This window comes from Halichondria panicea, chromosome 13 (assembly GCF_963675165.1).
Source record: "Halichondria panicea chromosome 13, odHalPani1.1, whole genome shotgun sequence".
In the NCBI taxonomy this organism is placed as follows: domain Eukaryota; kingdom Metazoa; phylum Porifera; class Demospongiae; order Suberitida; family Halichondriidae; genus Halichondria; species Halichondria panicea.
The window spans coordinates 4267191-4295179 of NC_087389.1; the positions used below are offsets into that span (position 1 = coordinate 4267191).

The following is a 27989-nucleotide window of genomic DNA, read 5'->3' on the forward strand; positions in this document are numbered from 1 at the left end:
TGGTGTCGTATATGGCTGGGGTACCAATGGCTTCGAGTGGCATGTACACAAGTTATGCCTGGAGTTTGGCTGAGACTTCTCAAAAGAGCTTCTGTGTCGATGATGCAAGAGTTGCCAAGATTTGCTTGCTTTTTGAGGAGAATGTTTCGTGCAGTGAGGTCACAATGTATGATTGGTGGCCGAGTGCAAAAAGACAACCTTTTGCAACATCATTCAGGCGTAAAACAATGAAATGTTCTTTGCCGGAATTGTCTCCAAGAAATCGTCAAGATTTTTGTCCATTATGAGAACAGGACTGAAGTTATCATCAAAAAGAAAAACCATAAAAGTTATATGTGGGCGTAAAACAATGAAACGTTCTTTGCCGGAATTGTCTCCAAGAAATCGTCAAGACTTTTGTCCATTACGCGAATAGGACTGAAGTTATCGTCAAAAAGAAAAACCATAAAGTTATATGTTTGGTTGATGCATTTGTGACATTAGCTCACACTCAGCGATGAATTGGTCAACGATATGTTGGACACCTTTGTTTAGCGGGTCAAGAAATGTCTCATGTATCTTCTTCCCTGCACAAGCTGCTCCGTAAAGCTGGAGCTCAACAACTGCCTTCCAATATTGGACCTGTATCAAGTACCCCTTACAATATCATTACACATTCAATCATCTAGATTCATGCAGCATAGTTACTCTTACTTTTACATGTGATTATGGTGTCAAACAAAAGTACACCTAATGCAGGAAAGTTTGGTCTACTAAGCTATACTGTTAAATTTAACGGGTTGCTGCAATTGAGGGAACTCTTTGATCAGCTGCAGATGACTGCGTACACTGCTGTCCATCTCGATTATCTACATAGATCATGTACTTACTCACTCTAAAAAAATGCTGTATGCATGGAAGAAAACCGCTCACTATAGCGATATATTGCTCTTCATGCATCCTAAAACTGTAACACTCACATTAGCGGATATCATAGTTTAGTTACATAATGTTACTATAACCACACGTTGTCCCACAAAATAATATCACACTCACTATCTATATAGCTATATACTAAAATGCATGAATTTTGTGTGCTAGCAAAGTAGCAAGCTGACTAAAGGTTGGTCTATCCATGGGCTTTTCTTTCCAGCAGGATTGCATTATTATTTCAATTTCTTCCGGGCAGTGTGTGGGGATTTTCAATCTATCCCCACGCGAAATTTTGATGACCGTTTGAACGTTATCGTACTCTTCGAATGGTACGCAGTGTGGATTGAAAATTTCCCAGGCGACTATGCCATAGCTCCAGACATCTGAAGCGAATGAGAATTTCTTTTCACCTAAACTCTCTGGTGCCATCCAACGAATTGGACATATTCCATTACTTCTCTCGATATAGTAATTCATGTCATCTGGGAGTTGACGGAGTAGACCAAAGTCAGATACTTTGCAATTCTCACCACCAGAGGCCATTAGTATATGTCTAGCGACCAGATTCTGCATTTACATTTAATAATTATCGTATTTATCCCATGCCTTTCTACTAAGCATTGTCTATGGGTGCCATTTGTGTCAAAATTAATACAAATTATAGGTACATCATAAATGAATACATATATAAATGCAGGTGGTGCATATGATATGCAGGTGCCCCATATGCAAAATGCAGTATGTGTCCCATATGTAAATGCAGCATGTGCATATAGCATATGCATATAGCAAATGCAGCACATACACATTTGTATATGTACCTGATATATATAAATGCAGTAGCGTCATAATTTAGGCAAAGTAATGCTTCGTTCTCGAGTTATGCCAATTAAGTGTTGCTTACTTGCAATGCCATTGCAGCCTTGTGCGTAGAAAAACTTGTCCATGGTAAGTGTTGCCACTCTATACTTATAGCAGTTAGCTCTGCACTAGAACGCTATAATAGCTATTGGTAGCTGCAAGAGTGAGAAGAGAGCTCTGCTGCAAAGGCTCTCCTGATGCAGCCATTAATTTTAGACTTTGGCATCAATCCTTTTTAACAATTAACATTCTGCGTTCCCGAACCAAACTCGACCCCAAGGGCATAGGTTTGGCGGTAGGAGCTCGCTTGTCCACACCCCCTGACCGCACCCCAACACTCGGGCTGGCTATCTCAGCGGGGAAAGATTAGCTAAACTCCTGTCCTCTTACGAAGGGCGAGTCTTACCGATAACCTGATGGCCCAAAACGAGCCCAAACCAACGGTCACACTATAAAAGATAATTCAAACAGTAAGAGTATACACGATACTTCAAACAGTAATAGAATACACGACACAAAGGAATAATTACACGAAATTAGGAACAGTAACCAACTATTAAGTCACTATATATACGGAGGGAGCGAGCCCAAGTACTTCGCTCACTGGTCTCTCGCCTCGTCCACTTCCGGTCGGACAATGCTGCGGTCGTGGCACTGGTCAATGCAGGCACTAGCAGAGATGATTCCCTCATGCACCTGATGAGGAGCCTTTGCTTCCTCATGGCAAAATTTATGGTGTCGGCGTCCCACATGCGTCCACAATTCGCTGGCCGATGCGCTATCTAGGAACAATCGGTTTACCTTTTTCTCCCTTTACCCGCAGGCTCACCCGACGCCCACGGTCATCCCCCGGCACTGGTGGCCCTGTTGATCTCGCTCAAGCCGGACTGGACGTCACGGCCTTGGACGAACTCTACTTTCACGATGCGCTAGCCCCTAGCACTCAACACACCTATGCATCAGCTCAATCTCGCTATATTAATTTCTGCCATTTTGTCCTCATATCTCCGTTTCCAGTAACAGATCCCGGGCTCTCCCATGATCCTGATGCGAATTTCCAACCGAACCTCCAGACCCAGGAAGGTAATCGTCGACGACGGGCCCTCGCACTTAGACACCTCCAGCAGCGTGCCAGTGAGGGAACAAGTTGCCATGATTACAGCAAACTGAGGACTCCGGTGGGCCCATGGTGATGAAGTCGTCAAGGTAGTGGGCGATGTAGCTGACTCCCCGCTGGACCGTTATCCATTGTAGAGCATCCGCTAAGGCTGTGAAGATCGCTGGGGCCGACCGGAGCCCGAACGGCCGAACCTTGTCCACCAACACTTCACCTTCCATTGAACGCCTAGCAGTCGCCTGTCCACTGGAACAATCCGATATGCCTGCTGGTCGACTTTTGCCAGCAGGGCTCCTCTCCCCACCTGTAAAATACGATCTACTACACTGTCGGTTGTGATATACGACGTACTGCACATGTCCTTGTCGATACCGTCGTTGACGCTAGCATTCTCGGGAGAAGACAGATTCACAATCAGGCACCAGTGGCCTGGTTTTGCCTTTTTGGGGATGACCCCAAAGGGGCAGTGGATGCGAGGCACTACATACTTTGAAGCCGTGGTGAATGCCTTGGGTGACATACACTGCCAGTAGGCGGTTGGGATGCTCTCACATTGCAGGAGTCGTGATTTCCTCTGTCTCGAACAGGGGGAACCATCGCGCCCAGGGCAGTGAGCTTCTGACTGGGACGGCCCTGCACCTGCACAAGAAGCACACCATAAACAGCCGCACGCCACAACCAGACCACGACCATAGGCTGCCAACTTGAGGTACTCGGGTGAACCCTTGGCAGCCCCGAAGGTGCCGAACCCTGAGTCGCCAACTGACGGTGTACTCGAAGCACCTTTGGCGTCCCCGAAGGCCCAAATAAATACACAACTCCCCCCAACACACACAATTAGCAATACAACACAAAGCATGCCACAAACTACCCTATACTACACTACTCTACGACACTAGCTAGCCACAATGTTCTAAATTGTTCCTCAAGCAGGACGTCTGCGGGGCTCTGGGAAATCCCTTTTGCAAGCTGCACAAACATGCAAGTAGATGCAATCGACCCCAAACGGGCAGTCCAACTCTCCCGGTCGATTCCACCGCCGACAGGTCGACGCCGGAGGGGGCCTCCTCTTAAGAGATCGCTTGCTGCATGGTGGCCGAGAAGAGACGCTTCGAACCTGGTGGGGAGTCCTGAGCCTGAACGGGGCACGAGGCCGCGGAGTGATCGAGGGACCGACAAGGACCACACCACGGGGCACTCCCTGCCCAATAAAACAATACGAGTGGAAGCCACCATCCACCTTCGACCAGTCGGTCCTGCCAGATTCGGCTGCCTCGCCACAGGACTTCCAGTCATACAGTAGCCACAACGGGAACCGATACCATTGTTGACATATAGCTGAGGAGGGACGGGGCTCGCTCTGGTGCCTTGGCAATCAGTACTGCCGCATAAATTGCAAAACACTGCACCCAAGTGTTAAAGTCGGGGACGACGCGCATCGAGTCTGCCATGTCTGAAGCGTTTGCCACCACAAAGTTACCTTGCAGCAAACCCCTTGGCCAGAGGCAGCTCACTGAAGTCCAGAAAAGCCCCAGATATAATAGTCTCCACCACAGATCACTTGAGAGGTGGGATCACCTTGCTGGGCACCACAGCCGATGCCACGAGCGACATGAGAGGGTTGGCCATCGCCGATGCGAGGCAGGCCAGAGTGCTGACACCTATAGCCCAGGAAGTTGGCATGGACCCTAGGTGCAAAGCTGCAAGGGTTAAATAAAACAACAACAACACGCCCTTAAACTACCATAAAGTACCGCTTGTCACCCTAAAGAAACGCCCCAACCTGCTTGAGAGTAGGTCTTGCCGACCCTGAGCTCTCTCTAGCCCATTAACCTATGCAGCTGCAGCTTGAGAGTAGGTCGTCAGACGTAGACCCCGAGCTCTCTAACATATGCAGCTGCAGCTTGAGAGTAGGTACCCCAAACTCCAGCCCCAAGTCAGCCATGCAGATTTCAAATTCTCAGAATAGAGAGAGGAGAGAGGCCAGTCGCCCACCAGAGTGGGGGTGTGGGTACAAAAGACATACCGGACGGTAGAGAGGATAGCAGAGAGCGCAAGACAGGTGGGACTGGGGCGGTTTGTACCAGCATGGCCTGCAGGGTCGCCAGTGCCGTCGGAGCACTCTCCGTTCCTGCAGCCGAACTCGACGGGCCATCGAGACTGGAGTGATGGGAAGGTCCGCCATGGATCACGAACAGCTCTAACAAAGACGGAAAAGCTCTAGGCACATTACCTGATCAAATATTTATTACTGCCACGAGTAGTCTGCACTACCTAGAGTACCTCACACGCATGCGCTAGGCTGTGTGTCACACTTCCGGCAATGCAGCACCACGGGTCCTAGCCTCGGTCCCAGGCCGATTTTTTTTAATAGAACGAAGTTGAACGACCTAGCGTTAAATTGGAGACGGATCGGCCTTATGGCACGCCAAGTGTAACAAAAATAAATAGCGCTATAGGACGTCATAAAGTAAGGGAAAACGTCATGCATGCAAGACGTGCTGTAATCGTTACAAGACGTGCTGTAACGTTACAAGACGTGCTGTAATTTAGTGCGAGGCTCAAGGTCAAAAGGTGACTGGGTGTTCATTAATTAAAATGGTTGATCAAAGAGCTGGAGCTGGAGATCGAGTGTGGGGATGGGAAACATTTCTCCAAGAAATGGAGACTTTCCTTACTACGGTAGATAGAGAAATCGATTATACTCAGTCTACTAGTTATGCCCAGTTCGTTATTGAGAGGTTTGAGGTTTGTATACATGCTCTATCTTCCCTTCGTGTACAAATTGAAGATGATGGCGATGATGAGACGATTGAAGTTTGCACGGCATTGAAGGAAATAATGGACAGTTGTGTGTTGCTCAAGACAATGTGGTACACTCGACTTGATGAGTTGGATGCACACACAGACGGAGGCTACCAAGTTCCCCAGGTTGCTAGGAGAGTAGGACGTGGCCGTCCCCAGCTATTTATTTGTCAAGACCAGTTGGAATACCTATGTAGTTTAAATTTCACTTGGACTGAGATTAGTAAACTATTGGGTGTCTCTCGAATGACTATCTATAGAAGAAGAGGGGAGTTCGGCATTCTAGATGTTCATAGTGCTGCAAGAAGTATAAGTGACAGTGATCTACGTACAAAGCTCCAACAGGTGCGTCGAGAAATGCCAAATATGGGAGAGACACTGGTGATTGGGCGACTACGGTCATTGGGATATGCTGTCACTAGACAAAGGGTGCGTAATGCTATCCACGCAACCGATCCCCTGAATGCAGCTCTGAGATGGAGAGGAATCCTCACTGCTCGGCGCCCTTACTCTGTTCCCTCGCCCAACTCTCTATGGCACATGGGTAAGTCATATATAGGTGTTGTGTGACCAGGTTTATGGTTAATGTGTGTCAATTAAGTTTTAGATAAAGGAGCCCAGATGTGTGTACATGCATGTATATAGGTTGGAGCCTTATTATTATAGTAGTAGCAAGACTTGTGTATACAATACATGCATACTAATCATATCTTGTATTCGTACAGATGGCCACCACGCTTGTGAGATGGGGCATGGTAACGCACGGGGCTATTGACGGATATAGCAGACTCGTCGTGTTTCTTCGCTGTAGCAATAATAACACTGCCGAAACAGTTTATAATCTCTTCCTTTCAGCTGTCCAACGGTTTGGACTACCGTCAAGAATGCGATCTGACTACGGTGGTGAAAATTATCGTGTAGCAGCACATATGCTAGAGAGTAGAGGATATGACCGCAACAGCATGATAACTGGCAGTTCCGTGCACAACCAGCGGATTGAGCGCCTCTGGCGCGATATGCATCGTTGCGTAACAGTGATATTTTACAAGTTATTCTATTACCTAGAGCAACATGGTTACTTGGATCCTGATAACATGTTTCATCGGTATTGTTTACAGTACGTCTATCTTCCACGTATCAACCAGTCACTGAAAGTATTTATGGAGGGTTGGAACTGTCATGGGGTTCAAACGGAACACAATCTAACACCACATCAATTATTTGTGCGGGGAGCACTTCAAATGCAGAGAAGAGGACTTCAAGCCCTAGACTTTTTCGAACATATTGATGAAATGTATGGTGTAGACGAAGAAATCAGTACGGGTGATGACGATTACACAGTTCGTATACCCCCAATTGGTCTTGCATTGTCTGATGAGAATATGGCTTTGTTGAAGGAAAGAGTAAATCCTCTGGCAGACAGCGATAATTTTGGGATAGAACTGTATGTTGAAACACTTACTTTTTTACGTACTTTGATTAACTGAGATTTGTTAATGAATGTGCAGTGCGTAATGCCAGTAATAATTACAAATTTATATCCAAGTTGAATGATGGTACAGTGCATGGAACCCCTCTATAACGGACACCTTTAATTGGAGAACAAAAAGTTTTGGCCGTTGTTAAGGGGTTGTTTTGTATGCAAACTTTTGGGACCTGGGTGTCTGGCCGTTATGTCGCAGTTGGCCGTTAAGAGGGGTTCCACTGTATATAATTTTTATCATTTATGTTAATGAATGTCTGTCAGATGCAGGTACACATAATTATATAGACACACTATAAAGAGTATGACTAATATTATAGTAGTACTGCCAATACACAATGTTAGGACGTATATTATTATTATACTGGAATAGGTTGCAAGTACGTAGCCACTGTATATACACTTGGTAGATATTGTCATATAGTTTTACAGATGCTGTTTGTTAGTCTGAGTCAAATTTCTCATTGGCTTGTGGCACCGTCTTCAATTATACCTGAATCCGGATAGAAAAACATTTGCAATGTGAAAAATTGCTACAATCCTATGTACAACCTACTGATTCATATAGCATTTGAACGTGGAACATTTGTGGAACAATCATAATTATTACATGCATGCTTGCAACATGATAATCATAAGCTCATGCAGATAACTATATAATTATATCTTCACTGTGACAAATGCAAGCACATGCATGTACTACTTGCATGCATGTATAGAAGGTCTTGCTAATTTTGCATTCATAAGTTATAGGTGTTATATATAACAATTCTCCTGGGACCAAAGCTTGCATGCTTTTTATTGGACCTATATACCTACATCACTCAGTAATACAAAAATCACAGCGATGAATGCTTTACAATACAATAACATCGTCATAAAGGTAATAATTATGGCCAAAAAACATTGACAGACATGCATGCAGTGTTATCAATATTGCAAACGTCAATAGCTGTCCATTCTCCACAAGTACTCGCTTGACAAACAAGCTCGGAACTCAGAAACAAACACTTGGTATGAAGGGTATGTTGAGGATAGAATCAGGGATGGTGCACAGGTGAGGGCAATGGGTCTACGTGAAGAACCGGTAAGAGCATTAAATTCTAGAGATATTTTCGAAGAGGAACACACCGAGCTGCCAGTAACGAAGCGCAGAAAAGTTCGCAATTCATCCAGTCCCATATTTCCTATAAATTGACGCAGATAACCTAAAACCCTATTCACATGTATTTTACACATAGTTATGTGGAAGGTCTTGCTAATTTGATATGCTATCATTATAATAGCTGTTTTATAACAATTCTGCCTTTATACACATGTATATATACCAACCAAAGCTCACATGCACAGTATTTTGATTTTATAGGACCTACTGAGTGTTCTACGTAATTATATAACCAGCGTGCTGTCCACAAACTGTTCTCTTGCAGATGATATAAGGGGTTGTATGGGATAAATATGTAAGAGTGTATGGATTGGTAAGTGTATAAAAACATGATAGTGACGATCAAAACGGATGCAGTTAAATTGCAAATGGGTTGTTTTCCACAATAATTATCAACAATTTGAACGAACACTGGACAGTCTTGATCAAGTTTCTAAAGGATGACGGCTGGCTTTTACCATCCACTCTTATCCAATTTGCTCTAATAGGAACAATTGTCGTGCAACAATATACATAACAAATTAAAAATTCCGATAATTAATAGTATCAAGGGTGTATAAAAGAAGAGAGGGCATGCAACTCCACTATCAGTACACGTAGCTAGCAGAGTTCAAACGTGGGCGGAGGAATGTGTGCATTTGCATGCAGTGCTAAAAATAGAAATGTCTATTTTTAGTATTTCATGCACAGTCATGCACATTTATCCGCCCACGTTTGAATTCTGCTCTTGGAGTTGCATGCCCTCTCTTCTTTTATACGCCCTTGATAGTATTACGTACATAAGTACATAACAGCCAGCTGTATAGGTATAGTCTTCACAGTCATGTAATAACAACTTACCTACAGCTTCTTTTTGCAACTCCGGGCCTATACTCAGTGAGGCTACTGAATCACCCGGGGAGTATACACATGCACACAGTTATTCTTGCCCGTTGGTATGTGGTTAGGTATATATGCAGTGGTTTATAACTGTGCTACATGCAGAACCTGCTTTTACATAGGAATGATATATACGTCATGTATAGGGAATCATATACATGCATGTATAGGGAATCATATATATACAGATCCCTGTGGTTAGGGATGTTGATGCATGCATGTATGTTTTTCACATGCTTTTCATGTATATATCACTTGTTTACATACGTAAAATCTATTTTCTTGCCATGGCCATACATGCAGCTGCAATTTAAAACTTCTTTGTCATTGCAGCATATAGAGCTTGAGTAACGCATTTAGAATGAGTTATATAGACTATATCGATGTTTAGAAAGGACCCTTTTCATCAGAGAGGCACCTTCAGGGGCATGCATGCATGATCTCTCTTGAGTAGCCAACATGTATATAGTCTAGATTAAGAATTCATTCTCAACTCTATAACTTATGTATATACTCTTTGTTCTCAGTATGCCTTTTTATTGCTGTCATATAGCAACTGGCAATAAAATCATTATTGACCAATCACTCGGTTTGTATGGATACACTGAATTCTACCCTCCGGTATCATGCACCTGGACTAACATCCAGACGCTCCTGCATGTCCAAAGTAATCCCCCATGATGGAACATATATATAGCACTGCAGTAGCTGGTGACGTTTAACAAGAGTCCAACTGTAATTGCTGAACGAGTTTGAACGTACGTTTGGCCTAATATATATAGCTATACACTGACCAAACCTATATACAAGAGCATGGTTACATTTACTCCACTTGATACCCCATGCATGCATGCAGGGAGTTGCAACTAACACTATACAAGGATATAAAAATAATATACTGTCACAAAAAGCACATGCGTGCATGTCTTAACTATATCATGCAGGCATGCATGCATGCATGTATACATTATATACATGCAGAGTATTTTACACCATAATTATATATAATTATAGCGGGTAAATTTGGCAATTTTCATTTGACGATGTTGCATGGAACAGCGCCCTATATAATATTATATGAACCTTGTGAGTTCGCATACACTCAATGCCTTTAATACTGCAAATCTTTGAGCATGCGCAATTAAAAAGGCTGCAGTAACACGCAGCGCGGGAACAAATATCTGGACAGCGATTTAGTAAATCAGGACACCGATTTAGTAAAGCGTGAGACCGGTACGTGAGACCGCTTTAATTATAGTAGTGGGACACTGATATAGTGAAATAGTGAAGTGCATGACGTGGATTAGACATGCAGTTTTTACACATGGTGTTTTGACACAAACGACACTCCATAGTATACTACGGCACGGCATTATTAACCACGTGGGATATACTGGGCATTGGCGATTTTTAATTTTTGGTGACCCTCATGCATGCACCTTCATTCGCCAAATCGACAATTACCCACTATAATTACCCACTATATACAGTATATATGTATACATGTGCACACTTACTCAATGATCAGTCTTGGTGCATGCATGCATCAGATAGTGCATTTTGGGGGCATCAGTATAGAGCTCACAAAAGGCTATTGAAGGGTTTTTGAGGTAAGCAACTTCATCTGAGTGTCGAGATCTGGGGAAAATAGATGGTCTGTGATTTCCAGCATGAGAAGGTAATTGCTCCAATGTGGGTTATCTTCAGGAACAAATTGGGCCACCATGCATGAAAGGAAACAGGCGGCTCAGTAACCATGCACGACTGCATGCTGAAGGTAAATGCAAATCAATACCTTTTCTTTTGTTTCAGCTACTGTGGAAAAACACTGACGACAAGGCGGTCTGTATATGCACTCGCTCCTTCCTTAAGCCTCCCATAAATGAACTAGCAGGATTATCATTGCATGCTAGCAACCATTGGTCAACCACTTCAGAGTGCCAAAAACTCTGAGGGGTTCACTCCCATTTATACCCACCACTTCTACTATACTGATTATCATTGACCCTGCATGCCCCACACTATTCCTACACTATTCGGAATTTCCAATATAATATTGACTGAGTCCTATACACTATTACTTTAATTCATCGTCCTAACACTATATATAATCTGCAGCTATAATAATTATTGCACGAGAACATAATTATAACATCAAATCTATATAAGGTATATAGGGGTGGGCACGTTATCATACTGGTATAATGATGGGCACACTTTCGACAGCACTGCCAAACATGATTCTACAGTTACTGTAGCACAGTGAATCTGCCTATGAGCGTCTCTTTGATGGTAGCTCACTCTTGTGTCCTGTAGTCCACCCTGAAATGGATAAAGCGTGTCTCTCCACCTTTGGTCTTGTACTTTCACATTCGTACATAATGTCAGGAATTCTTCCGATTCGGATTGCCTTCCCTTGTTTAGTTCAATCTCTGCTAGGAACTTCTGTCTCATTAAGTGATACTGTTCTTTTGGAGTCATTCATCGATAGTGTAAGTATTCACTAGGCAGGTATTCTTAAGGAAGCTATGGCTGTGGTTGGACAGCAAGTTCCTGTGTTTTCTTCTGAAATCAAATGCGAATTAATATCACTGTTCAGTCGATACAATAGCAGACAAGTGCCTACCCCAAATAGTTTAAAGCAGATGGTGGTAAACTTGGCTAGGTACGAGTTTGTTTCAAAGCCTGCTGCTGCTTTGTCTCTTATCCATTGCGGAGTGCCTGAGCAACACCAAGTGTTCTGGGATAACATGATGGTTGATGGTCTTCGAATGCTTTACTGGGCACTGAGTGTGTCTTCTGCCATGGTGTTGAAGATGCTCGAGGAAGCTGAAGGTGGTGATCAATCCCAAGATAGGGTTTTAGGTTATCTGCGTCAATTTATAGGAAATATGGGACTGGATGAATTGCGAACTTTTCTGCGCTTCGTTACTGGCAGCTCAGTGTGTTCCTCCTCAAAAATATCTCTAGAATTTAACGCTCTTACCGGTTCTTCACGTAGACCCATTGCCCTCACCTGTGCACCATCCCTGATTCTATCCTCAACATACCCTTCATACCAAGTGTTTGTTTCTGAGTTCCGAGCTTGTTTGTCAAGCGAGTACTTGTGGAGAATGGACAGCTATTGACGTTTGCAATATTGATAACACTGCATGCATGTCTGTCAATGTTTTTTGGCCATAATTATTACCTTTATGACGATGTTATTGTATTGTAAAGCATTCATCGCTGTGATTTTTGTATTACTGAGTGATGTAGGTATATAGGTCCAATAAAAAGCATGCAAGCTTTGGTCCCAGGAGAATTGTTATATATAACACCTATAACTTATGAATGCAAAATTAGCAAGACCTTCTTTCTATACATGCATGCAAGTAGTACATGCATGTGCTTGCATTTGTCACAGTGAAGATATAATTATATAGTTATCTGCATGAGCTTAACATGATTATCATGTTGCAAGCATGCATGTAAAAATTATGATTGTTCCACAAATGTTCCACGTTCAAATGCTATATGAATCAGTAGGTTGTACATAGGATTGTAGCAATTTTTCACATTGCAAATGTTTTTCTATCCGGATTCAGGTATAATTGAAGACGGTGCCACAAGCCAATGAGAAATTTGACTCAGACTAACAAACAGCATCTGTAAAACTATATGACAATATCTACCAAGTGTATATACAGTGGCTACGTACTTGCAACCTATTCCAGTATAATAATAATATACGTCCTAACATTGTGTATTGGCAGTACTACTATAATATTAGTCATACTCTTTATAGTGTGTCTATATAATTATGTGTACCTGCATCTGACAGACATTCATTAACATAAATGATAAAAATTATATACAGTGGAACCCCTCTTAACGGCCAACTGCGACATAACGGCCAGACACCCAGGTCCCAAAAGTTTGCATACAAAACAACCCCTTAACAACGGCCAAAACTTTTTGTTCTCCAATTAAAGGTGTCCGTTATAGAGGGGTTCCATGCACTGTACCATCATTCAACTTGGATATAAATTTGTAATTATTACTGGCATTACGCACTGCACATTCATTAACAAATCTCAGTTAATCAAAGTACGTAAAAAAGTAAGTGTTTCAACATACAGTTCTATCCCAAAATTATCGCTGTCTGCCAGAGGATTTACTCTTTCCTTCAACAAAGCCATATTCTCATCAGACAATGCAAGACCAATTGGGGGTATACGAACTGTGTAATCGTCATCACCCGTACTGATTTCTTCGTCTACACCATACATTTCATCAATATGTTCGAAAAAGTCTAGGGCTTGAAGTCCTCTTCTCTGCATTTGAAGTGCTCCCCGCACAAATAATTGATGTGGTGTTAGATTGTGTTCCGTTCGAACCCCATGACAGTTCCAACCCTCCATAAATACTTTCAGTGACTGGTTGATACGTGGAAGATAGACGTACTGTAAACAATACCGATGAAACATGTTATCAGGATCCAAGTAACCATGTTGCTCTAGGTAATAGAATAACTTGTAAAATATCACTGTTACGCAACGATGCATATCGCGCCAGAGGCGCTCAATCCGCTGGTTGTGCACGGAACTGCCAGTTATCATGCTGTTGCGGTCATATCCTCTACTCTCTAGCATATGTGCTGCTACACGATAATTTTCACCACCGTAGTCAGATCGCATTCTTGACGGTAGTCCAAACCGTTGGACAGCTGAAAGGAAGAGATTATAAACTGTTTCGGCAGTGTTATTATTGCTACAGCGAAGAAACACGACGAGTCTGCTATATCCGTCAATAGCCCCGTGCGTTACCATGCCCCATCTCACAAGCGTGGTGGCCATCTGTACGAATACAAGATATGATTAGTATGCATGTATTGTATACACAAGTCTTGCTACTACTATAATAATAAGGCTCCAACCTATATACATGCATGTACACACATCTGGGCTCCTTTATCTAAAACTTAATTGACACACATTAACCATAAACCTGGTCACACAACACCTATATATGACTTACCCATGTGCCATAGAGAGTTGGGCGAGGGAACAGAGTAAGGGCGCCGAGCAGTGAGGATTCCTCTCCATCTCAGAGCTGCATTCAGGGGATCGGTTGCGTGGATAGCATTACGCACCCTTTGTCTAGTGACAGCATATCCCAATGACCGTAGTCGCCCAATCACCAGTGTCTCTCCCATATTTGGCATTTCTCGACGCACCTGTTGGAGCTTTGTACGTAGATCACTGTCACTTATACTTCTTGCAGCACTATGAACATCTAGAATGCCGAACTCCCCTCTTCTTCTATAGATAGTCATTCGAGAGACACCCAATAGTTTACTAATCTCAGTCCAAGTGAAATTTAAACTACATAGGTATTCCAACTGGTCTTGACAAATAAATAGCTGGGGACGGCCACGTCCTACTCTCCTAGCAACCTGGGGAACTTGGTAGCCTCCGTCTGTGTGTGCATCCAACTCATCAAGTCGAGTGTACCACATTGTCTTGAGCAACACACAACTGTCCATTATTTCCTTCAATGCCGTGCAAACTTCAATCGTCTCATCATCGCCATCATCTTCAATTTGTACACGAAGGGAAGATAGAGCATGTATACAAACCTCAAACCTCTCAATAACGAACTGGGCATAACTAGTAGACTGAGTATAATCGATTTCTCTATCTACCGTAGTAAGGAAAGTCTCCATTTCTTGGAGAAATGTTTCCCATCCCCACACTCGATCTCCAGCTCCAGCTCTAGTTGGGCGGAGCCCGACCGTCCCTGACGGGAGGTCGGGGGACATGCTTATATAGGATTTGTACTTGTGTGTTATGTAATACTGCTTGGAGCATCATGAATATAATCATTTTAAGTGGGTGTTAAACGCAATATGCACCGCACTGCACCACACTGGCTGGCACTGAACAACATGACTTTGCTACTAAATAAATAAAGTACTGAGCAAGAATGGCCCAAGTGCTACAATGTTTTGGATGTGGGGATGAGCTATCAAGGCCTGGTAACAGGAGAGCTCTTGATGGTCCAGCTGGAAAGGAAGTGTTGGACCTGTGGACAATGCTACTGGAGAATGAGGAAGAACAGATGTGTGCTGATGTCGACATTAACAGTATTGTAAATGGCAGTGATAAAAACAGATTGCCCAAAATGTGCAGGAAATGTTTCGGTAGATATAGCAGCTTTCTTGAAGCACAGGTAATAATGAAAATAAAATTTGTAATTAGCTGAAAGAAGTAACTAAGTCTTAGGTCACACTGTCCACATAAACATGACTTAGAACAAGCACAAGCAATTGAAACCGAGATCAACATGTTTGTAATTGTCAATATTTCGGAAAAGACTATCCCTTCTACAATCTGTAGTGTTGAAGTTTGAAGCATATTCTTTAATCTCATTATCAACTTGATGGTAAATTCTTGCCTTCAAAAGGGTTACACGTGATGGTTTACCATCTCGACCTGCTCTACCAGTCTCTTGTACATAGCTACTGATATCGTCTGACAGGCCAACATGAATGATTTACCGAATGTTGGGACAATCAACACCCATACCAAATTCCATAGTAGCTACAACAATGCGAAGATTGCCATCACCCTTAAATAAACGAATGATTTCAGATTTATGGGCTGGATCAGTGACACTTGTAAACATGTCCACGAGGCGAAATTCAGGAAGATCAGGTGCATCATCAGGATTTGTGAATGCAGCTCCAAGGTAATCCTTAAAGAAGAGGTACATGTCACCACACACCAAAAGAACGTCCATATATGATTGTTGTGGGAAACTTGTTTCTCTCGATTACCAATTTCTGGGCCAAGTTTTGGAATGTCTCTGGTATACTTTTGAACAATCCAACAGCATAAATCAAATTTGGGATTACTGGGACTCTCGTAATGACAAATGGGTTTCTTAGGCCAACAATACGAGAAATGAATGAAATGTCACTTCGGGTAGCTGTTGCTGTTAGCGCCATCACATGAACTGATGTTGGAATGAGGCTGCGCACTTCTCTAATTCTCAACAGCATTTGCCTGAAAGTCTCACCCCTGCAATAATATTATTGGTACACATGTTAATAATAAACGATGAGTCAAATACATACCATTTCTTCACACAATGAGCTTCATCGATTATCAAAGCCTTGAGTCTATTAGCATACACATCTCCCCCCAGAAGTCTTCTCCAATGCTTCTTGCTGATGATCATTTCAGGTGTAAAGAATACTAGCTGATACTTTCCGTGGAAGATCGCATCCATTGTAGCTGCATCAGACATCTCGCCCGAGACATATGTGCTAGAGATGCCTTTAGAACAATAGATGGCTACCTATATAATAATAGAATAAAAGCATCCAGCTTAGAATGATCTAGTTATGTGTAAACAGCTCATATGCACATGTACGTATAATTATATGTATGTTCTATCTAGCCTTACATACCTGATCATGAATGATGGCCAGCAGAGGACTGGAGTAACTACTACTACTACAATAGAATGACCTTTCTCCTTCTCCAATATTTTGTCAAATGCTGCAGGCAAACAAGCATAGCAAAGGCTCTTTCCAAATCCAGTAGGCAATACAGCAAAGACATCTCTGTCTCTCAGAAAAGAAGTGACTACTTCCAAGCTGGTTAGCAGCTTCTGTAGCTGTGACAACTTGTGTAACTTTCTCCATTTTGCTCAAGGCAGCTCCGCCCAGCTGCACACCCACCTAGCTAAGTGGGTGTTAACCAACCACTTGCAATACTGCAATCTGATTGGGCTGCACTCCTCAGTGCAGCAGTACAAATCCTATATAAGCGTGTCACCCGGCCACCCGTTGGGAACGGGTGCCGGGCTCCGCCCAGCTACTCCAGCTCTTTGATCAACCATTTTAATTAATGAACACCCAGTCACCTTTTGACCTTGAGCCTCGCACTAAATTACAGCACGTCTTGTAACGTTACAGCACGTCTTGTAACGATTACAGCACGTCTTGCATGCATGACGTTTTCCCTTACTTTATGACGTCCTATAGCGCTATTTATTTTTGTTACACTTGGCGTGCCATACGGCCTGGGGTCGAAGCTACACGGGTCCTTGATGTTAACCACATTTAATGTCCCACAATTATGGACGATCATTACCCACTCTTTGCATTTATTATAATTATGGGACTGCTGCATTTATTATGCCTCGGTGCGCATGTGCAAGCGAGGTATACGGTATAGTGTGTGTGTGTGTGTAGACCGCTACAGCTGCTCAAGGATGAATCAAGTGCAAGTAAGAGTTTCTATAGGCTTCTAGTCATGTTTACTTGGATTTTAATTTTAATTCGTGGATTTGCAAAATAATGCTTCGTTCTCGAGTTATCGGCCAAGACCCGGAAGTTCAATGTAAATGCCGTACACTTATTTAAGTATGCATTATGCATTACATCATTGGTTGAGTTAGTTCGAGAAAGAGGGTTGACTTCATTCAGTACTGCATTGTGCAGAAGGGAATATTCAAAAGCAACTGTGACTGTCATATCCAGGTAGATCATCAAGAGCTACAGTCTGAGGCATCACTCGAGGCAAATGCTTTTACAGAAGCCACACTACACTGTGTCAAAGAAGACAACTACATTTTAGTTGAGTGACTACCAGCGTTATATTTTCGGTTCCGAAGCATTTGAAGCAGATCTGATCATTGTAAACTGTAAAGGTAAGGTTGTTGTAAACTAACATTCATTTTGTTGCCATGTATGAACAAAAAGTTATAGGAGGTTGCAAACCAACATTATTTTGTGTATGGTTGATTGGCTGACTGCATAAAACTGCTGCATGTAACCACGAATTGTGTGTAATAGTGGTATTATTGATCTAGTTTATGAATTAATTCATTCTCATCAGTTGCAATTGTTCTATTAATCTTCCTCAGTGTTGACGTCCATCACCGCTGACGCTTCGAAGATGTCCGCCATTTTAATATTGGTCCACATATGAACATACACTGAGGATACCCATACACTCATTCCTCTAGTGTCTGGAGTAATCACAAAAAAGTATTGTGTCATAACTATTCTATATGTATAGAGTCCAAGGTGAGAGTCCAAATTAATGCATTTCACTGTGCCTCGTGTACAATAACAATGTGCCATAGTTTATCATTGTGCATTTCTTCCTGAAATAGCATCTCACTAGTCTTAATACTGCCGCGAGACCTCTGTTGAATTCAAAAACAGAGAGTTCCTTTCTTTAAATAGAGTCTACCAAAAAGGGGGTAATCCGTGTATGTAAGGCTACAGATGTTATAGGAAAGGCATGATGTGTTCCTGTGGGTCCCCTGATAAGGCTGTGGTAATATGGACCAGGCAAGTCTTCTGCTACTAAATCTTGCCTTTATGTTCGACAGGAAGTCATTGCTGAAGATAAAGAAGCTAATGATTACTCCTGAACGCTTTTAATAAGCTTTAACTCGACACTCTAGAAGTTAATATCACTCAAGATCTACTGATGTATTAAAGAGTCAACCACTCTTCCTAGCTGGCACTAGCTGTCTGGGAGGCCTTCTTGAACTGAACTGTCTCCCTTTGATAAACAGAGCTAGAAGAAGCAACACTGCTGCAGCATAATTATTCTACTTTGATTAGTGTCTCTGGAAAGCTGCCATTTTGGTCACATTGTCATACGTATTCTTCCTTTTTGTAACTTTGTCCGTTTTTTTACAATTTGTATGATGAAATTGTTGTCAATAAAAATTATTATTTCGTGCATGCGGATACAAGGTATAACTATGGAAAGCCAAACGTTTCAAAATTACCATAAAATGCGCTTGCGATAAGTACGAAATAGCGCGCGCAAACATTCCGTATATGCGCGTTAATAACCATTCACGCGAGCAAAATCCAAGATTTGCACGCGTGCAAAAGCAAACAACTATTCACGCGAGCAAAATTTACTCCAACTCAAAAGTTCACCCAGGGTTCAGGATTTCTTTCTTTATTGCCTCAATCATCATCTCCTTTTTTACTAGCTGGCTAGACGACCAACAAAGAAATGAAAATGGACACTTTATACAAGAAACCATTGACATTTGCTTGCAACAAGGGACCCCTACTGCCCAAAGTCTAGAGTTGGTGCTAGGACTGTATTCCTGTTTAAAAAATAAGCACCAGCACCAGTCTAGTTGGGCGGAGTTCACGCTCGTTGGTTGGACTCAGAAGTCTGAAGAAATCTTCCTTCCAAAGTAGTTTGTAGTTCAGTCTCCCATTGTACTAACAACTGAGAAAGCACTAGCTTCCTGTAGTTCCCCGGCTAATACAAAACTGGTGGCACTGTACTGCTAGATCTAATAGTGAGACATTCGTCATTCCTATATCCACCAACTCTAGACTTTGGGCACTAGGGGTCCTTTGTTGCAAGCAAATGTCAATGGTTTGTTCAAAGTGTCTATTAAATTTTAGGTCCATTTTGTATTTCTTTGTTGGTCGTCTAGCTAGCTAGCTAGAAATGATGATTGAGGCAATAAAGAAAGAAATCCTGAACCCTGGGTGAACTTTTGTTGGAGTAAATTTTGCTCGCGTGAATAGTTGTTTGCTTTTGCACGCGTGCAAATCTTGGATTTTGCTCGCGTGAATGGTTATTAACGCGCGTACACGGAATGTTTGCGCGCGCTATTTTGTACTTATCGCAAGCGTATTTTATGTGTAATTTTGAAACGTTTGGCTTTCCATATATAACAGGCCGCCTTTCTCTTCGCGGCCTGAAATCGAGGCTAACATACTATAGAATATCAACAGCGTATCATCTTGGCATAAATAGTAGGTGCAAAGATAGTACTATAGTACCGATACTATAGCTCATAGTTCCCTGCTAAATACACTCAAATGGGATCTAAAGTAGGTATAAGTCATTGCAAGTTTACAAGCTCAAAACCACAAGCCAGATTGAGTGATAGGAAGCATTTCCTGTTTTTAATTAAAAAACTGCCTTGGCGTTCGACTGTATGCCTAGGTTTTGTTTTACTTGGAATGCCATTGTAGCCTTTTCAAAAGAGTCCGTAGCAACACTTGTTCACCGAGTGTTACTACTCTACTTAGTAGTTAGCTCTGCACTAGAACGCTAGCTATTGGTAGCTGCAAGAGTGAGCAGAGAGCTGCAAGGCTCTGCTGACTTGTACTTGCACCCATTAATTTTAGACTTGAACTTTTGGCATCGATCGTTTTTAACAACAATCATGGTCACTATTTGGTTGATTGCATGCAGCAAAATGTTCATCATGATAATTATAATCAATGTGTGTATAAAAGCTAGCTATTAGTAGTTTTATGTTATGTAGCTTTGGCACCTCCACTGAGGCATCAGCACCCGTGGTACTTTCATTATATAATGCGACTGCTATACATATATTATATGACGCTCTGCATTTATTATATATATCAGGTACATATACAAATGTGTATGTGCTGCATTTGCTATATGCATATGCTATATGCACATGCTGCATTTACATATGGGGCATCTGCATATCATATGCACCACCTGCATTTATATATATATTCATTTATGATGTACGTGTAATTTGTATTAATTTTAACACAAATGGCACCCCATAATTGTCCACTTTACTTACAGTGCATCCAGTCTAAAGAGTATAGAATGCCACAAATGTGTGAGTAGTTGTACAGTACATGAATGTAAATATTTTATGCTTGGAACATTTCTAAGAACGTCTGCTGATACCATTGTGTAGGTGAATGAATAAGCTACAATATATTCAAAAATGTGTCCATGGCAACATAAGGTGGTGGGTTTGTAAGGTTTGGAACTTTGTTAATAACATCTAATTATAGATAGTTTGGCTAAAGGTTCGATGTTCCTTAAATATCTACACATCCTCTGCAGTGCTCAAAATTGCAACTTTTTAGTGCCGTTTCGGTTAGGGAGAGATTTGAAGAAAATCTCACAGCTATAAGGTCCAAAAATTACACCGAGTAAGCTTGAATAAATTATCAAACTTTTGATAAGAAAAATTTGTCCCGAAATACTTTAGTTTCGGAGATATAATATTGATGTTACACACTTATTTTACGATCACCCCCATTTTCGCCTAAAATGATTTCTCACTATAACAACTAATGGGGAAACATTTTTGTAGCTTATTTATTCACCTATATACGATGGTATCAGCACAATTTATTATAAATGTTCCAATCTTGAGATACATTTAAGTACAACTACTCACCTATTTTTATATCCGACTAGAAAAACATTTGCAATGTGAAAAATTGCTAGGATTGGCCAGGGGAACCACAAAAAAGCGTGGGAACAAGAAATCAGACGAGAGCATAACTCCAATCCGTTACAACGTCAATCACATGTACTGGTAGTTTTCCCATGTTTTCCCAGCCAATATGCCACGCAATTTTTACTGGTGGAGTGATGACCAATCCCTATATATATTTATTATACATCCATTTTGGAATGTGGGGCGATTTGTGATGAATTGATGTTCCTAATACATGCAGTGTTGAGCACATGTATACACACAGTCCATCCATGCGTATATAGTAACATGCACGGACCGTACTGGTGACCTGCACGGAATGATGTGGTGGATGGAAGCTGATAGATGGATCTGGAACACAGTCTATTATTTAATATACTATGTATTGTACATGTTCATGACGTTGTAACGGATTGGAGTTATGCTCTCGTCTGATTTCTTGTTCCCACGCTTTTTTGTGGTTCCCCTGGCCAATCCTAGCAATTTTTCACATTGCAAATGTTTTTCTAGTCGGATTCCCTTTCTTTTTCAGTACAGTTTACGTATCATGACATGCATAAGTGGAACGTCAAGAGGCAGTACAGAAGTTCAAGAAGAGAAGACAGGACTAATCAGATATCTTCTCGAATATCTCTGGACTAATAATTATAGTAATGAGTAATAATATTATTGCTTGATATGTTGAATTTGCGAATCAGTATTAATTAAATGACAGCCATTTTAAGAGCATGATATCTAGCCAGTGCATATAGCATGCCTGTCAGAGAAAGGGAGCTAGAGGAACAGTGTGAAGAAAAGCAACACCTCAGGCTCTGGAAAAGCACTGCTGCACTGATTTTAGGCGCACGGTTTATTAGCCACGCCTATCTATTATTAATTGGCCACAAAGATGGCGGAATTGTCTAGGTATAAGAGAAATAGAGACTGAGAGGTCATCTGCCTCGTGGAAGCAATCGCAAATCTGAAGAAGCGCTTTGTAATCCAGGTTGTAGTCGTTTGGAAACCCTGTGCAGAATGTCCTGGAGATGGCTGTACTTGGAGCAAATGCTGGGCAAGAAACTTACTTACTTACTTACTTACTTACTTAGTCAGTCAGACAAAGAGCGGTGAAACGTAGAAATAGTGCAATTTTTAAAATGACAATATTCATTCATTAAAATGTTCATGGATTATGAAATGAGAGATACAAAGAGAGAAAAGGCTAAATAAACTATCTGTCTAGCCAGTTCCTTGATGTGACCTTTCCCTGCAGAGATAGAACAGTTTGAACATGAGTCAAAATAATTGAAATATTGCTAAACACGGGCAAACCCACTGCCAATCCTATGTAAAACCTACTGGTTTTACTAATTCTACTCTTTAGACTAGATGCACTGTATTACTTATACCATGTCGATCTTTCTACTATAGAATCTGATTAGCATTGTGCATATTATACTTACCCTGTGAATCAAACCTCTCTCTGAAAGAAAAGCCATGCCCATTGCTATGTCTAGCATGTACTTCATCAGCTGCCTCACTGGTCGAGTGTTTTTCTGCATGCATGTGTTTGGTAAAAGGAATAGAAGCAATTAAAATCACATAATAATTATTATCGTATCTTGAACAATCTTGAAGTCTATACACTAACCATTAGAAATGTCTTCAAGTCTCCAAGAGGCATGTATTCCATCACGATCCAATTCTCTGCAGGTATGATTTACCATAATTAAGGTATTCTACCACTTTCTGACTATCGGACTTCTCTTACCTTTTTTAATAATTCCATAAAAGCGGACAATGTTGGGATGCTTCATGCTAGAATTGGCAGAAGCGGCCATCTTCCTCTCAAAGTTGTTGTTCTCTTTCTCGTTCTCACATTTAACTCTCTTCACCGCCACGTCTATCATTTCTCCCGTCAAGTTCTGGAGCTTGCCACAGAAAACATCTCCAAACTCACCTGCGTGACTATATATTGTACTCAGATTGGCTATAATATTGCTACAACACCTTTTGCAATTATTTTCATATTAGAAAGGTCTTGAAACATTGACATCTCAACCTCAAGAGTAGTGGTTGTCTCTGAATAGGAATATGCATGCTCAAATTATCAATGATTGAGGATTTGTATTAGTTTACATGGCTATTAAGTAAAGGCCCTTGATCACAATCTACTACTGGGCATTGAAACAGCGTAATAACTATTTTTTTGCCTTGAAAACCATTTGCTGCATTTCATGTTGGTTACGCTTCGAACCGGTGATTAGCAATCAGCGATAATACCTCAAAAACCACCCATAAGCGTTATGGGGAGTTGGAGGGGTGGAGCAGCGTAGGAGGATGCCGTCAATGAATATCATTAGCTGCGAATTCCCTGCGGTTAATTTGGATCAATGAATATCATTATTCCAAGACAAATTAGGTAAGTAGCTGGGTACGAGCCCACTCCTATGGTGCCCCATCGCGGTATGAACATACCGGAGAAAGAAAAACAAAAGGGGAATGGGTGGGTAGGAAACAGTAAAAACAGCTAGCCCGCTTTAGTGATAGCTAGACAAATTTCAGCCTGAGGCAATGCGAGTGAGATGGCAGATTTCCGCACGAGGCGATGCCTGCTAGGCATGCGCAATGTGAAGGCTACGCTCCACCCCATTAACTCCGTTTAACTTCATTAAACTCCATATAAAACCAGCATAGAAACCAGTATAGAAACCACTTGGTGCATAGATATGTAGTTTTCTTATAGAATTACAGAATGAAAACCATGCATAGTGCATAGCAAACTTTCCATATGCAGGAACCACAAATATTGTACAGTGTGGTCCCTATAAAAGCAGTGATTTGACAGTTTGGTAAACCTTCATGCATGTATGCATGCCATTCATGTGTTTTGAGTGAGATTCCATGTAATTATATAAAGCAGATTTCATCCATGGACTGCATTTACACACATGCATGCAGTGAAACATGCATGTTATAGCATATCAGAGCACTAGATTGTTTTGATCTGCCCACTCACTGGGCAACAAATATAAACGTTTATTCGCTTGGTGATGTTATTAGTTTACAATACAATTATATTATTATATAATTGGAGCAATTAAGTACTAGTTAATGCACTGAGTGCTCTATGGATATTATTGGCCAAGCAGATATTCTTGAAGCATTATGTAGCACTCGGTTTCGCTTCGAACTACATGAGCTTCTTGAACTTCCATAGAGCACTTGCATGAAACGGTGCATTAACTATAGTTTGTAGTTTCCAGCTACCAAAACTATCGCTCTAGTAGAGCTAACTATAAGTAGAATAACAACCTTCTATATGAACATTACTATTCCTAATTCTGGAGATACTGCAATGGTAAGTACATGATTTTCTAAATAAGTACATAATTTTCTAAGTTGGATAAAACACTTCCTTTAGCCAATCAAATTGCATGCAGTATTTATGGCAAACATGATCTAAAGTTGTATAGATCTTATAGTCTATGTTATTTGTTAGCATAGTTTTTCTTTTAATCTCTGTGCTATGCAACTAGCTATGCTCAAGACGACATTGCGTTTTATAACAATTCAGACTGTAAATTGCAAAGACATTTATTTTCCCCTCACCCTCACAGCTGCCTTGTATAAGTGAAGATGACCTGACTCTCATAATCTCATTACCACCGTACAGACCAGGCAATGGAGTTCCACCTCCTACTGGTGTTGTTTGCTCTTCTTGGATTTGAACTTCAGTAGAGCGTGATGTTATTGTACCGGCAGTAGACTCCTTCTTACTGGTGATGTTTATATACCTAAATCTACAAATTTCGTCATAATTATCATCTAGATCTAGATCTATGTCGGTTTTCTGAATACATTTTGATGTATTAGCTATGTCATCACACTCCTCTGATGCTAGATCTACATCATCACAGTCCTCTGATACTACATCATTGTAGTTTTCTGATTCTACATCATCATACTCCTCTGATGCTAGATCTACATCATCACAGTTCTCTGATGCTACATCATCGTAGTTTTCTGATGCTACATCATCATACTCCTCTGATGCTAGTCTAAGATCTACATCCTCGTAGTCCTCTGATACTACATCATCATAGTTTTCAGATGCTACATCATCATGCTCCTCTGATGCTAGATCTACATCATCATAATCCCTTGATGCTACATCATCATAGACCTCTGATGTATTGCCAAAATATTTGAATTCTTGTAGAGATATTTTCTTCGCCTTTTTTGACGAAAACAGCATTTGTCCTTGGCTTACTGAACTGGCTGTTAAGGAATCTTGCTTTATATTCCCTATAGCAGACATGGCACCTTGCATTTGAGGCTTTGTGCTTAGCATGTTGTAGGACGGGTTTTCTTGTGTGTGTATAACTGTTCTGTGATAGTGTGGCTTAAACTGCTCATAATTTCCCTCTGATGTCTTATGCAGTGAAGCAGTCTGCCTTGAAAATGCTACCTTCTGTGCTTTCTGGTGCAAAGCTGCATCCGCTTCAGTGTACACTCGAGGCAGTTCTGTTTCACTCGATCTTGACCGCAAAGGTAGTGAGGGTAAAGGATGTGACTTTTCTCTTCTCTGTGCACGTGGTGTTTGAGGGAATGGCTCAACAATCTCGTAGGCAAGATCAGGCTGAGATGGATTTATGAATATCCCTAAAGCAGTGACCCAGCAATCACGCTCTTCCTGCAAAACTGAATATAATAGTATGTACTACACAGTAAAAACAGATTCGTTATAATAACATAAAACATCTCAAATAAAATGCATCATTTGAAATTTAATGTAGAAATGACAGAAATTTATGTCATTTCTACATTAAATTTCAAATGATGCATTTTATTTGAGATGTTTTATGTTATTATAACGAATCTGTTTTTACTGTGTATACGTGATTATATAGTATAATCCACCTCTGTATCTGCTTTGAAATACCAAGTTTGTTTCTTTTTTTTGTGCATGAAATGCACAGCAAAGCGGAACTGTGGTACTTTATAAACTGGTTCAACAGAATTAACACTTTCCAAATTCAGCTCTTTGACTTTTTTTTCCTAAAGATTCAAATTAAAGTAAAGGCATTGAAGATAATGCAACACTCACAGACCACTTTTGATATTTCAGTTTTCCATCTTCAAGGTGGAGAACACAACGCTTGCTGCATTGATTCTTTTTCTTCCCATGGCATATCTGCATCTCCATCACAAAGTGTGAGCCACCCTGTGACAGTCAATTATTAAAAGCAATACATAATGTCAACTTAATTACCATGATTTTAGTTAGTTGAATACTTGCACCTGTAATTGAAGGGGGTTGTTCTATTGACATGCTTAGTTTTTTCATTGCGTTCTCCTTTGAAGTCTCATGCAATGAAGCAGCCTGCTCTAAAAACGCTGCCTTTTGATCTTCCTGGTGCATAGCTGAGCTCAGCATTTCAGACATTTTCTTGGATGTTGGTCTACACTCTGGCATGTTATCTAAGCAGAGCTTTACCATTCCAATCACTTCGGAAGGAATTGCTTTCATTTTTTCTATTTCTTCAAAGTACGTAATTCTACGCTCCACTTCACTTCTTGCACACAGTTTGTTCGGAGGGTGGCTGTTTGGATCGCTGTAAGTCGAGTGCAGGAGAGGACTTGGAAATTGATGACCAAAAACAAAAAGAGACATGTGGCCAAAAGAAAATATATCGAGGCCAGTGTCGTATATGGCTGGGGCACCATTGGCTTCCGGTGGCATGTAATCAAGTGTGCCTGGAGTTTGGCTGAGATGTCTAGCAACAGTTTCTGGGTCGATGATGTGAAAGTTTCCAAGATCTGCAATTTTTGCTTGCGTTGTAGATGTGAGGAGGATGTTTTGTGCAGTGAGGTCACGATGTATGATCGGTGGTTGATAGGAGTGCAAAAAGACGAGGCCTTTTGCAACATCATAGAGAATAGACAGCCGTAAAAACAATGAAACTTCCTTTGCAGGAATTGTCTCCAAAAAATCGTCAAGACTTTTGTCGAGTCGTTCCATTACGAGAACAGGACTAAAGCTATCGTCAAGAAAAGCAAGGCCATAAAAGTGAACTATGTTTGGGTGATGCATTTGTGACATTAGCTCACACTCAGTGAGGAATTTGTCAACGATATGTTGGATACCTTTGTTTAGTGGATCAAGAAACGTCTCATGTATTTTCTTACCTGCACAAGCTGCTCCGTAAAACTGGAGCTCGACAACATAACCAAATGCTCCGCTTCCAAGCTGTCTTCCCGTGGATACCACTCCTTGCTTGATGTACGGCTGTAGTCGAGGTGTGTCCCTGATTTCCTGCAAATAGTGAATGTCTTCACTCATTTTGTATTTATGAATTTGAATCGGAAGATCAGTCAATAGCTTCTAGCTTGTGCTGTTGATTGAAACGAGTGGTTTGTTGGATTCGATCCAGGTCAGGAGTGTAGTGAATGTAGGAGGTTTTGTACTTGTTTTTGTATTTGAATAGAGTTCTGTAAACAATCCTAACGGATATCAC

General features: G+C 41.3%; 1 protein-coding gene, 1 long non-coding RNA gene and 3 pseudogenes across 6 annotated transcripts; 2 read left to right on the plus strand and 3 right to left on the minus strand.

Moving 5' to 3' along the window:
* Window positions 1-471: 471 nt before the first annotated feature.
* On the minus strand, window positions 472-27927 carry LOC135346500 (dual specificity protein kinase splB-like). 5 transcript variants are annotated; one of them, XR_010398044.1, is made up of 10 exons: window positions 26744-27927; window positions 26579-26695; window positions 26392-26529; window positions 25081-26164; window positions 23479-23550; window positions 23240-23428; window positions 23120-23175; window positions 22932-23024; window positions 10740-10860; window positions 7530-7671 (listed from the first exon to the last, which is right to left on the minus strand). XR_010398044.1 is itself a non-coding variant. In XM_064544129.1 (9 exons), exons 1-9 carry the CDS (start codon window positions 27812-27814, stop codon window positions 1054-1056), a joined length of 3246 nt encoding a protein of 1081 aa, XP_064400199.1. In that variant the 5' UTR covers window positions 27815-27927; the 3' UTR covers window positions 472-1053. The 5 variants fall into 5 exon arrangements, 4 of the variants coding, with proteins under 4 accessions (XP_064400199.1, XP_064400203.1, XP_064400200.1 ...); XM_064544129.1 differs by lacking the exons at window positions 7530-7671; window positions 10740-10860 and adding an exon at window positions 472-1479; XM_064544133.1 differs by lacking the exons at window positions 7530-7671; window positions 10740-10860 and adding an exon at window positions 472-1479 and having other exon boundaries at window positions 27661-27851.
* LOC135346504 (uncharacterized) lies at window positions 5308-7235 on the plus strand (annotated as a pseudogene).
* LOC135346505 (uncharacterized) lies at window positions 7530-8886 on the minus strand. Its single transcript, XR_010398045.1, has 2 exons — window positions 8310-8886; window positions 7530-8250 (listed from the first exon to the last, which is right to left on the minus strand). It is a non-coding gene; the product is annotated as an uncharacterized LOC135346505 (long non-coding RNA).
* LOC135346414 (uncharacterized) lies at window positions 10874-12563 on the plus strand (annotated as a pseudogene).
* Window positions 13246-22850, minus strand: LOC135346502 (uncharacterized; annotated as a pseudogene).
* Window positions 27928-27989: the final 62 nt, after the last annotated feature.

Bases quoted from the DNA above. Each gene is read 5' to 3' on its own strand.
- LOC135346500 (XM_064544129.1), bottom strand. From the start codon at position 27,814: ATGAGTGAAGACATTCACTATTTGCAGGAAATCAGGGACACACCTCGA. The intron at 26,696-26,743 runs GTAATTAAGTTG...TGACTGTCACAG, and splicing joins TTCAACTAACTAAAATCATG to GGTGGCTCACACTTTGTGAT. The intron at 23,429-23,478 runs GTGTTGTAGCAA...ATAGTCACGCAG, and splicing joins TATGAAAATAATTGCAAAAG to GTGAGTTTGGAGATGTTTTC.